Source organism: Amphiura filiformis, chromosome 7 (genome assembly GCF_039555335.1).
Source record: "Amphiura filiformis chromosome 7, Afil_fr2py, whole genome shotgun sequence".
NCBI lineage: Eukaryota > Metazoa > Echinodermata > Ophiuroidea > Amphilepidida > Amphiuridae > Amphiura > Amphiura filiformis.
The window spans coordinates 70191188-70204694 of NC_092634.1; the positions used below are offsets into that span (position 1 = coordinate 70191188).

The 13507-nt window shown below is 37.7% G+C and overlaps 1 protein-coding gene across 2 annotated transcripts in view; it reads right to left on the reverse strand.

Moving 5' to 3' along the window:
• The window catches only part of LOC140157560 (2-oxoisovalerate dehydrogenase subunit beta, mitochondrial-like), a 66121-nt gene that overhangs the window by 18755 nt on the left and 33859 nt on the right, over positions 1-13507 (reverse strand). For both annotated transcript variants that reach the window (XM_072180792.1, XM_072180793.1), the window contains exons 9-10: positions 7343-7429; positions 4593-4752 (exon numbers count right to left, since the gene is read on the reverse strand). In XM_072180792.1, the coding sequence (XP_072036893.1) occupies positions 4612-4752; positions 7343-7429 (228 nt within the window). In that variant the 3' untranslated portion in view covers positions 4593-4611. The remainder of the gene's footprint in view (positions 1-4592; positions 4753-7342; positions 7430-13507) is intronic.

Sequence of the window (13507 nt, forward strand, 5' to 3'; positions counted from 1 at the left end):
AATGACAATCAACCTAGATTCTATTTCACATGCATATATTGCTATTAAGGGCTGCATATGCAATAATTATCTGTTCAATAGCCTGCTAAACAATGTTTGGCCAGTGGAGTAACAAGCGGTGGGGGCAGGGGGCGGTTTTGAACCCTTGCCCCCTGCTTGCCCTCCAAAATTAAAAAGGTGAAGTAGGCCTACTTCTGAGAGTTATTAATTAACCTAGTATTTGGTCATTTTAACCTTAAAACCCCAAATTTTTGTGCGCTTTACGCACATTTATTCCACTTCCAGTTTAGCTTCAATATGCCAAAATTTTTCGCGCAAAATATCACTTGCCGCCCCCCCTTTCGACTGGCAAAAAATGAGTGAAATAGCTAGAAAAAGGGGTGTTTTTCCTCTAAATTGTGCTGCGATCAAGCAAAATCAGTCGGAACTCGGAAATATTAAATTTTCAGTTTCTTATAGGGTAGTAAAAAGCATTTACAAAGCTGTATTTTACAGAAAACCCTGTTGAAATTGAACAACCAGTTCCAAAGATAAGAGCAATTAAACAGGAAGCCCTGCTTGCCCAGTTCTCCACAGAAGAACTGGCAATAAACCTGTTACTTTGATGACAGAGAACAGAATTTACATGGATAAATTTGAACCTTGACTAATTCCCCAAGGAATTTGAACTAAAAGCGGGGCTTTCACTTTAAAGAGTTTCCAAAACAAACGGGAAACAAAAGGAAATGTTTCATTCATTCGGCTATATCTCAAAATCAATATTTCTGAGTTCCGACAGATTTTGCTTGATCGCATCAAAAATGTGAAATAAGATTCAAAGTTGGGCGATGAGCATGAATACCCCAGGTACATGGAGTGTGGGGACGGAGGCACTGACTGGCTGCTCTTCCTGATTATCACATAAAAAGAATTAGGTCAAACCTGGGTCATGCAATGATTCAATTATTTACTAGCCAATCAGGACCACTTTGTGCCCAAAAATTTGACACACCTAGGCCAAACTATACTTTTATCGGAGTCCATATGACTACAGGAATACTGTAATGTGGTTTTTAAACAAGATTAGAGCAATTTTGAAATTTGACCCCTGTATAAAGTTTGATGCCCTTTTGAAAATGATCCCCCACAGGAATTCTGGGTAATATTTACTGGTGACATAGTCAGGACCCATAGTTCATAAAATACCACAATTTGCTTGTAGTTGTAGTACAATAGTCACTAGGATCCACAACATGTTCATCTATCAGGGCACAGTTCTTTAACCCCAATACATTTGTACATTCATTGAATGACCTTTGAAAATTTGGGTACAAAAACTCATACTATGCAACCTGAGGTCAAAATTTGCAATGTGAGTGTTTAATTGAGGTTATTGAACTATGTAATTGGGATGAGGCCATTGTGGATCATAGTGAGTTGGACATCTCCTACATGTACGCTTGTTATCAAATGTCCATCAGTTGTATCAGTTGCAGGATATGTGATACTAAATGTCCATATAATCAAGGCTTAACTCATTTGTCTTGGGCCTGTAGCATTATGAATTTATTATAGTGCCAGATATCAAATGATAATTATAACAGCTATCATATACTGTATAAGTGGTAATTTTCGCGTACAGTTATTTTCGCGACTTGTAGTGAGAGACACATTTTCGTGAATGTTATTTTCGCGATTGCCCAGTCCTCCCCTATACTTATAATACATTATGGCATATATTCGTGAGGTGTTATTTTCGCGGTTGGAGCTCTAATCGCGAAATTCGCGAAAATAAAACCCTCGCGAAAATTTCCACTTATACAGTATGGGAGGAAACAATAGGTCATAGGAGCAATGTGTATGTTCTTTCTTGGAGCTATGATAACTAGAGTGGTTACCACACCATAGCTGAACCATGGGGCTTCAGCAGCATATTGTGGATGTCACACATTTCAGACTTTTTCTCTTTCATGTGACATCACCCGGGGGTCACACTTTTGACAATTTTGTTTTTTAGATATTTCATGTAGCACAGACCAAAATATGAATATTCACCCGGGTCTTTTAAAGAAATATTGACCCGGGTCTTATGAGGAGTGTCATCTCTGGTAGGGAAAATATTTTTATTATAATTCTGTACTTTTTCTCTTTCATTTGACACCACTCGGGGGGTTTGCCTACTCCATAGAGTTGTACACATTTTTGATTTCGCATGTATAATGACCTATGTACAACTCTATGGAGAATGCAAACCTCATTGATGTGTTGAAGTCATCGAGTCCCAAAGCCAATATCTCTCAGAAATGTTGTCCAAGGACATATTTTCAACATACCTGAAGTTGATGGTGGATCAAAATGTCTGACATTGGTTTTCAGGGGGGTCAAAATGTACAAAAAATGTACAATTGGGGTTTTGCATGGGTAATATCTCGGCTAAAAGCATTCTAATAGGCTCAATATTGGATAAGAGTAATGTCCTACCAAAGGGCTCTGACTGGCAAAAAAATGGACAGTAAAATTATTTTTACTTTTGGAGTTCTGACCCCCCAAAGTTGGTCCTGGATGGACGAAGTTGCATTTTCAGGGCCCTATATCTTTTAAAGTAAAGGAGTTACAAGTTTTCTGATGCCAGATTTGAATTCTACACAAATAAGTACCCCAGGATACATACTTTTCAAAGTTGTAAAGGGTTCCTTTATACATTTATGGACCTCCAAACATCGTCTTTCGGCGTTGCGACACATTTTTATGCTGACCCCCTAAATTTCAAATTGATGCCACAGGAAAAGCGAAATGGAGTATGAAGCTCAAATTTTGGGATTGTACTTTCTCATCAATATCTACCACCACACAGAAAAAGAAAAAAAATTGAAGAGGTGCTGCGGTGCACATCCCTGGAGTTGACATGGAATGGGTCTGCTGCTTTATTTGCAGCAGGATACTAGCTGGTATTGAATCTCTGTATAATACAATATTTGACTAATTGCCCCACAAGATTTGGACCATTTTGGGAAAATATTATAAAACTTCGACCCACTCCAACAGTAGTACATCAAACTAGTCGAAATGGTCACAATATAAAACCAGCCTCCTTCAGTGACCAATCACAGATGCTGTTATAAAACCCTTTGCAAGTCCATATATATACTTTGACCCAGTACTAGACCTACTACTTGTAAACACGTCAAAGCAACTGGCCTTATTATACTCAAATCCCACATTGAAAATTGCCTAATATTCTTAAATGGTTGTGGACTAAATGTCATTTCCATTGACATAAGTGTGCGTTTTAATCAATTTTAGTACAAAATGATACATAATTCATTAAAATCGCTCAATATTTGACAAAGTTAGCTCACAGACATATGATATATAGTAGTTAGCCCCTTAGCTACAGATGTTAACCCATTAGCTTAGCCATTTAATTTAATACTAATTTAATTTAATATAAACTGTGTTGTCTTTTTAAAAGACAGTTCTTGTTTATTCTATTTTAATACACATGTATATTTCCATAACAATTAATTATTTATATTAAAAACACAGATCTCATATTTATGTTATTATTGCTTTGATTCATGTTTTTTATTGGTTATGAAGAATTGGCAATATACTAAAACATCACTTTGGAAAATTTTATGAGTACGAAAGTTTTCTGAAATTTTTATCCGTATTAATTTGTACAGGAAAACAGTTTATTGCCTATTGGATAGGATAGGTCGAGCCTGTAGAAAAAAAAAGGTGTTTTTTCATTGCCTTTGTACCAGTGGTCTCTTGTCTTGATTGTTATTTGTCACTGAACAATGCACAAAACCAAAACTAATAAGTGCATCTTATTATGAATTATTATGACGAGAGGAAGAATTTGACACTATTTTGACAACAATCGGAGCAAGTTTTCAAATTTGGCCTCTGTAGAGGTCTAACCTTGACATTTGACCGTTTTGTTTATAACTTGAGAACCATACATCACAGATAGGTCAAACTATACTTTTTCTGAATCCTTGTGACCAGAGGAACACTTTGGCATGGTTTATAACTCAATTTGAACAACTTTGAATTTTTTCCCTGTATAAAGTTCGATGACCTCTATGGCGGCCATGTTGGACAAAATATTTTTGGCCCTCCCCCTGGAATTGTTCACCAGACTGAATACTACATCTGAGCCAAATTTCACACTTTTCACAAAACTTTAACAATGGTTTCACCATTTTGCAGCACTATACAGATTTTGTAATGCAAATATGAATGTTTTTGACCAAATTAACATCATATTGACCATATTTTGCTCCAGTTGATTGTCATATTTGATCATTTTAGATCCAACATGGCAAATGTTTGTGCACTACTTGCTTCAGGAAAGTTACTCTGGAATCAAGCTCTAGTCACTCTGCTTCACAGATTTGATATCAACCTCCATCCACCATGTCAAAAAGAAAGCTATGTCACTGCACACAATGCACTCTTTTTCTGAATATCCAAGACCTAATTAAAAAGACCAGTTTGCACCTGACATCAGGACAAAGCCACGGCATTTTTGTTCTGGTTAACAGGACGTCATACGCAAACTAGTCTTTTCTATTTCAGTTTTGGATTATAACATGTTGACTTACCTGACTCAGTTGTATGTTTTCAATAGTTGACCATTTTCTTGATAGTTTCTATGCATCTCCATTTATCTGGCAAATAGTATGGTTCAAATATATGTGGAAATGGTGTGTCATAGCCGCACACTCTCTGGATTGGGCACTCTAAATGAAGGAAACATTCACTCTGAAATGAACAAATAATACAACAGGATATTGTGGATGATGTCCAGTGTTCGAACAAAGGAAAAATAAATGGTTGTCCCACGGACATCCAGATTACAATTTCTGGTTGTCCGTCTCAAGTTTTGGTTGTCTGTAGGCCTACAATGGTGATAAAGGCTACAGATTTATGGTTGTCCGTGGACAACCGAATCAATATTCTTGGTTGTCCGGCTGACTTTTTAGTTGTCCCGGCGAGCGGACAACCAAAATTTCGAACGCTGATGATGTCATAGAGGTAGCCTCTCTGGATCGGGCACTGTTAATAACATTGACAATGGGGGAGTTGGCACTTCAAAGGGGGGAAAGATTTTTGGCATGTCCAATAGGAGAGGCAAGCGTTTTTTTGGTAGACAATCTAAGAATTCAGCATCTGGGGGTTCATTACTGCACAGTCCCTAATTCTGACGGTCGGCATGATGTCACTTGCGACAGATTGCTTCTTCCCATTGGTTGCTTTTGCCAATATTTGGCTGTTCCATCTTGCCCCTTGGACACAAAGGGGACACTTACCATTGCACTCAATGGGGGAAATCACAAAACACGCCATAAAATAAATGCCTTTTGATGAAACAATTCCAAAAGTTCAATTTCTTATCATCAGGTGAAGCAACTATAAATAATTACCAAAGACAAAGCTAATTAGTATTTTCTGTGCTGAGAAAATTGACTTAAACTGAAAGCCCCTGTACAAACCAATCAGGATTTTGTGTGGGTGTCCCCTTTGACAGACGAGAGAAGTGGGTACGTGCAATAGATGGAACAGCCCGGCTGAGAGAATGATCTCTTACCTGCACAGTGGATGCAATTTCTCCTGCAAAGCCTCCTGTGATGGGTGCTTCATGAGCTATCAATAGTCCCTACTGATCTCTTACCTGCACAGTTGATGCAATTTCTCCTGCAAAGCCTCCTGTGATGGGTGCTTCATGAGCTATCAATAGTCCCTACTGATCTCTTACCTGCACAGTGGATGCAATTTCTCCTGCAAAGCCTCCTGTGATGGGTGCTTCATGAGCTATCAATAGTCCCTACTGATCTCTTACCTGCACAGTGGATGCAATTTCTCCTGCAAAGCCTCCTGTGATGGGTGCTTCATGAGCTATCAATAGTCCCTACTGATCTCTTACCTGCACAGTGGATGCAATTTCTCCTGCAAAGTCTCCTGTGATGGGTGCTTCATGAGCTATCAATAGTCCCTACTGATCTCTTACCTGCACAGTTGATGCAATTTCTCCTGCAAAGTCTCCTGTGATGGGTGCTTCATGAGCTATCAATAGCCCCTACTGATCTCTTACCTGCACAGTGGATGCAATTTCTTCTGCAAAGCCTCCTGTGATGGGTGCTTCATGAGCTATCAATAGTCCCTACTGATCTCTTACCTGCACAGTTGATGCAATTTCTCCTGCAAAGCCTCCTGTGATGGGTGCTTCATGAGCTATCAATAGTCCCTACTGATCTCTTACCTGCACAGTGGATGCAATTTCTCCTGCAAAGCCTCCTGTGATGGGTGCTTCATGAGCTATCAATAGCCCCTACTGATCTCTTACCTGCACAGTTGATGCAATTTCTCCTGCAAAGCCTCCTGTGATGGGTGCTTCATGAGCTATCAATAGTCCCTACTGATCTCTTACCTGCACAGTGGATGCAATTTCTCCTGCAAAGCCTCCTGTGATGGGTGCTTCATGAGTTATCAATAGTCCCTACTGATCTCTTACCTGCACAGTTGATGCAATTTCTCCTGCAAAGCCTCCTGTGATGGGTGTTTCATGAGCTATCAAAAGTCCCTACTGATCTCTTACCTGCACAGTGGATGCAATTTCTCCTGCAAAGCCTCCTGTGATGGGTGCTTTATGAGCTATCAATAGTCCCTAATGATCTCTTACCTGCACAGTGGATGCAATGTCTCCTGCAAAGCCTCCTGTGATGGGTGCTTCATGAGCTACCAATAGTCTCTACTGATCTCTTACCTGCACAGTGGATGCAATTTCTCCTGCAAAGCCTCCTGTGATGGGTGCTTCATGAGCTATCAATAGTCCCTACTGATCTCTTACCTGCACAGTGGATGCAATTTCTCCTGCAAAGCCTCCTGTGATGGGTGCTTCATGAGCTATCAATAGTCCCTACTGATCTCTTACCTGCACAGTTGATGCAATTTCTCCTGCAAAGCCTCCTGTGATGGGTGCTTCATGAGCTACCAATAGTCTCTACTGATCTCTTACCTGCACAGTGGATGCAATTTCTCCTGCAAAGCCTCCTGTGATGGGTGCTTCATGAGCTATCAATAGTCCCTACTGATCTCTTACCTGCACAGTTGATGCAATTTCTTCTGCAAAGCCTCCTGTGATGGGTGCTTCATGAGCTATCAATAGTCCCTACTGATCTCTTACCTGCACAGTGGATGCAATTTCTCCTGCAAAGCCTCCTGTGATGGGTGCTTCATGAGCTATCAATAGTCCCTACTGATCTCTTACCTGCACAGTGGATGCAATTTCTCCTGCAAAGCCTCCTGTGATGGGTGCTTCATGAGCTACCAATAGTCTCTACTGATCTCTTACCTGCACAGTGGATGCAATTTCTCCTGCAAAGCCTCCTGTGATGGGTGCTTCATGAGCTATCAATAGTCTGCCAGTTTTGTTTACAGACTGAAAATAAATAAATAAACAAAACAAAAATCAGCTATAGTTTACAAATAAAAATGCAGTGATGACATAAATTGATCACGATTGATTACTACTGTATTCATCGTAATTATTAAATGCCTCGGCTCGTTGGTAAGTCAGTAAACATGTTTTAAAAGATTTGTTTACTATTTAAAGCCATAATGTACTATAATATGAAATTGTTTCAAACCTTATTTTTTGGCATATTTGTAACATTTGCATATGTCCCAACTAATTACACCTAAATGTAATCAGCCTAATATGTTGTGTAGGCCAACAGAGCAATTTTGACAAGAGTGTCCTATTTATCCATTAATTCTGCCCATAGAACTCCATGTTAAACAGCCAATATAGCAAGTGGGGTTTCTTTCCCTTTACCCTGTTATTTCGGCTTAAAATGGACTGGAACCTGTGGGCTGTTATTACTAATATTATTTCAGCATTTTGGATAAAGAATAAGAAAATTAAAATTTGATGGAAATCGTACATTATGGCTTTAATGTGCTATGAGGAGTCAAACTATAAGTCAAAATAGACATGAAGTAGAGTAATGCTGACACGATTCGATATTATACAAATATTAACTGTCTATGAGTGTGATGGTCGAAATATAATCACGTGGTGAAAGATGGATTGTTCCATTCCACGAGCCGTAACGGCGAGTGGAATGGAACTATACATCTTTCACCAGTGATATATTTCGACCATTACACCTAATTTAAGACAGTTAATATTTGTTTTATATCACTCATGCATAAATTCTATTACTAAAATACTATTTAAAGTAGGAAATACATTTTTTCATCAACATAACACCATGTTTTGCCGTGATATACTTCACATTTTGGGGTCCACCCCATAACTAAATTAAGCGAGTCCAAGAGTCAGCGTCTGACTTGGCGCAGCAGCTGCGCACTACTGACAGAGCACTATGATGGTAAAGACTATCACACGGAGAGGGTGATAGTAAAAATGATAAATGGTAATCAACCAATGAACTGTCAAGAATTTATGTATGAGTGATATAACAAGAAATAGCAAGTGCACATTAAATGTTGGCGCCAGTGAAACCCGAGAGTTTTCTGTGATATCATTTGACCGTAACTCATGCAAACCAAGTACATTGAGGGGAAACAGTACGTAATGAATAAATGATACAAGGGGGTACCTTGAATTAGACAATAATAACTACGCACCATCTATTTTGAGGTCATTGTGTGAAATCGGAGGGTTTTGTTTTGGGCTGAGGTATTTTTACCGAGGCCCCTCTACAGTATGCAGAGCTACAAACGTAGGCACAGAAGTAGTTTGATACACAAAAAACCATTTAAAACGTTTTAAAAACATTTTGTGTTTGGTGGCGCATTTGGATTTAGAAATTTGAAAATACATATACTTGTACATTAATAAAAAATAGGAAATTGTGGGTGCTATTCAGATTTTTATCTCAAAATTTTTGGGGCAGCAGGAGATAGGACCTACCTATCCTTTATGCCATGATAGTCAATATCAAAAACAAAAATTCTCACCTAACATGCATAGCAGATTTGCCATAGCCTAGAAGCTTGTCCACAGAACTAACATAAATAAAAGCCGGTTATTAAAGGGACACAACGTATTGTTGGTCGAAGCAGCCCCCCCCCCAAAAAAAAATTTGATTTTCATTATTTAAATCAATATATTATTGAAAAATAACACTTCAAATGATGTTTTGCAAAAGTTCATTCTACAAATCATATACTATGAAAACGTGCTTGATTTATTGTTTTTATTAAAATGAGCTACATACGTTTCATAAAAGTTTTTGTTTCAGCCTTCTTTACAACATAACTCAAGAACCACAGGACCTACAAAAGTATATATCTGTGATATTAGAATTCTTTTACACGCTCGCTATGAAATGATCAATGCAATTTTTGTTGAAGCTCACTACCATTCGCAAGATGCTGTGAACTACCAAATCGCAACAGTTTAAAATACACCAGGCACAAAAAAAAACTCGTCAGTTATATTCATCCTTGCTGTTCAATAACTTGATAATTTTGGATTATTCTGAAATATACATTTTGTTAATTGGACTTTTCTTTCTCATTTGACACCCTGTTCGTGAACATTGAGCAAGAATTGACCAAGATATGCACCTCCAAACTCTCAAACCCCAAAATGAAAAGTTGCAATTTTAACGATTTAATTGTGCCTGTTACACTGTGTGCTTTATTGATTGGCCCGTGGTGCTTGTGTGCAATATAACGATGCGTTCCCATTGAAAATGCAACTTTTGATTTTGGGGTTTGAGGCTTTGGAGGCGCATATCTTGGTCAATTCTTGTTCGTTTTTCACGAACAGGGTGTCAAATGAGAAAGCAAAGTCCAATTAACAAACTGTATATTTCAGAATAATCCAAAATTATCAAGTTATTTGAACAGCAAGGATGAATATAACTGACGAGTTTCTTTTTGTGCCTGGTGTAGTTGCTAACCTTAAAGCTACATTGTAAGCATGGGGAAATATTACTATGTGTCTAGTCATACACATCAGTACCATGTCTGGATGCTAGCTAGTCTGACAGACAGTGTAATACAATGCTACCAACAGATGTTATGGGCAACCCATTGAGTAAAATGAGATAACTGACATTAAGTCTACACCTGTATTCACACTCTACTTGCTGTCATGTAACCAATCAGCTACCTTGTTTCAAGTTGCTATGAAAAGAACAATCAATCTAAATGGTCAAATATCAATCACTTGTTACCAGCAATTGGAGCATAAACTCAGCTTTAATTTCACCAATTAACAACAGCACTTTAAAACTACACTTTTTTTTCACAAGCTTAATTTGTACTTATCTTTGAAATGCCAAAATTGAATACATCTCTTCTTGATATTGTTATATTTCTGGTGGAGTGGGTTTTTTAAATTTGATTTGGGAGAGGTGCTTTTATACTATGGGCCTGAGTTGTTTAAACCATGATATGTTCATGCTTCTCTCATTCATTGAAATGGGCATACTATAAAATAGTTCAATAACCTTTATATTGTAAAGTGAATGCTTGGTGGAACTGGTTTGGCATAGTGCGGAGTAGGCTAGGTGTGGACATGTGGTAGGAGTAGGCTAGGTATGGACATGTGGTAGGAGTAGGGAAATTATTTGTGGAATTTTTATCAATGCTAGTGTAAAGTTTAGGCCAGGTGTAATGGTCAATCTACACAGTGCGATTCTGCCGCATGCGAATTTTAACATCTGGTTTTCTTTGATTGATGACTGGTGCGGGCGTTCAATATACACAGTGCAATCATTTTGGTGCGATGCAAACTTTCAAAAGTTCAGTGTCCCCACTTTTTCCACATAGGTAAGGGATAGTCTAAGTTTGGTCAATTCTTGTTCCAAACTACCGAAGTGTACATTTGCCATAGACAAGCTGTTATATAAGCCTTGACCTTTTTGAAAATCATCACTGAGGTCTGGGGTAAGTAGGCTATAGAGACAAAAATCAGACTAAATTCATTTAAATTGGTTCTGTTCTCACATCTATTTCATAACTATCATATTACCTGAGACCCATGGAATGCTGTTCATGTAAAACTGGGACACTTTTAAATACTTTTCTATATTATCATAGGCCTATATTTTCATTTATCTGTAGTAAAAAAGCATTAATAGCGAGGCTGTGATAATTTTTCATCCGACATCTTCAATAGTTTGCTCTCTTTCCTTCCTGTCATAAAATTCAAAATCAAGTGAACAAATTTAGAGAATGGAAAATCCAAATTATGAATGAGTTGATGATCCCTTAACTGTAGTACTGTGACTCGTTTTCCAGGTGTTTTTTCGGCCACAATGAATTCTGTCCCATTTGGGGAATTGGAATACTGCACGAAAAATAGAACAAGTCCTATTTTGCTGCGGCATATTTTTGACTTTGATGACCCATGCGGCATGATGCGATGGACCTATTTACACAGTGCATTTTTCCTTGCAGTACTCTCTGGAGCTTTCCGCATGCAGTCGATCGCACCAAAATCGCACTGTGTAGATTGGGCATAACTCAAACTATTGGAAGTGAGGCCTTTTGGCTATTTAAAAGAACAGTACATGCAGGCCCGTAGCCAGGGGGGGTGCCACGCACCCCCCCAAATGCCAATGACCCAAAAAGTCCATTTTTTTGACCCAAAAAGTCGCATTTGCGAGCGTAGCGAGCGAAAAAATAGAGGTTTTTTATGCCTTTTGGTCCAAAATGTCCAAATCCGCCCCCACCAGTCCAACAAGGTCCAAATTTTGAAAAAAGGTCCACTTTTTTCAAAATCAGCACCCCCCCCAAAATAAATCCTGGCTACGGGCCTGAGTACATGGGTCATGAGTATACAAGAAGTCATGACTGGGCTAGCTATAAAGAGATTGGCATATTATTTATTTGACATCTATGTGAGTGGTGCATAAAGAGATTGGCATATTATTTATTTGACATCTATGTGAGTGGTGCATAAAGAGATTGGCATATTATTTATTTGACATCTATGTGAGTGGTGCATAAAGAGATTGGCATATTATTTATTTGACATCTATGTGAGTGGTGCATAAAGAGATTGGCATATTATTTATTTGACATCTATGTGAGTGGTGCATAAAGAGATTGGCATATTATTTATTTGACATCTATGTGAGTGGTGCATAAAGAGATTGGCATATTATTTATTTGACATCTATGTGAGTGGTGCATAAAGAGATTGGCATATTATTTATTTGACATCTATGTGAGTGGTGCATAAAGAGATTGGCATATTATTTATTTGACATCTATGTGAGTGGTGCATAAAGAGATTGGCATATTATTTATTTGACATCTATGTGAGTGGTGCATAAAGAGATTGGCATATTATTTATTTGACATCTATGTGAGTGGTGCATAAAGAGATTGGCATATTATTTATTTGACATCTATGTGAGTGGTGCATAAAGAGATTGGCATATTATTTATTTGACATCTATGTGAGTGGTGCATAAAGAGATTGGCATATTATTTATTTGACATCTATGTGAGTGGTGCATAAAGAGATTGGCATATTATTTATTTGACATCTATGTGAGTGGTGCATAAAGAGATTGGCATATTATTTATTTGACATCTATGTGAGTGGTGCATAAAGAGATTGGCATATTATTTATTTGACATCTATGTGAGTGGTGCATAAAGAGATTGGCATATTATTTATTTGACATCTATGTGAGTGGTGCATAAAGAGATTGGCATATTATTTATTTGACATCTATGTGAGTGGTGCATAAAGAGATTGGCATATTATTTATTTGACATCTATGTGAGTGGTGCATAAAGAGATTGGCATATTATTTATTTGACATCTATGTGAGTGGTGCATAAAGAGATTGGCATATTATTTATTTGACATCTATGTGAGTGGTGCATAAAGAGATTGGCATATTATTTATTTGACATCTATGTGAGTGGTGCATAAAGAGATTGGCATATTATTTATTTGACATCTATGTGAGTGGTGCATAAAGAGATTGGCATATTATTTATTTGACATCTATGTGAGTGGTGCATAAAGAGATTGGCATATTATTTATTTGACATCTATGTGAGTGGTGCATAAAGAGATTGGCATATTATTTATTTGACATCTATGTGAGTGGTGCATAAAGAGATTGGCATATTATTTATTTGACATCTATGTGAGTGGTGCATAAAGAGATTGGCATATTATTTATTTGACATCTATGTGAGTGGTGCATAAAGAGATTGGCATATTATTTATTTGACATCTATGTGAGTGGTGCATAAAGAGATTGGCATATTATTTATTTGACATCTATGTGAGTGGTGCATAAAGAGATTGGCATATTATTTATTTGACATCTATGTGAGTGGTGCATAAAGAGATTGGCATATTATTTATTTGACATCTATGTGAGTGGTGCATAAAGAGATTGGCATATTATTTATTTGACATCTATGTGAGTGGTGCATAAAGCAGAGATGCCAGTTACTCTTCTCAAAATTTCCTGAAATGCTTAGAAAATTTCCTGAAAATGTGCAT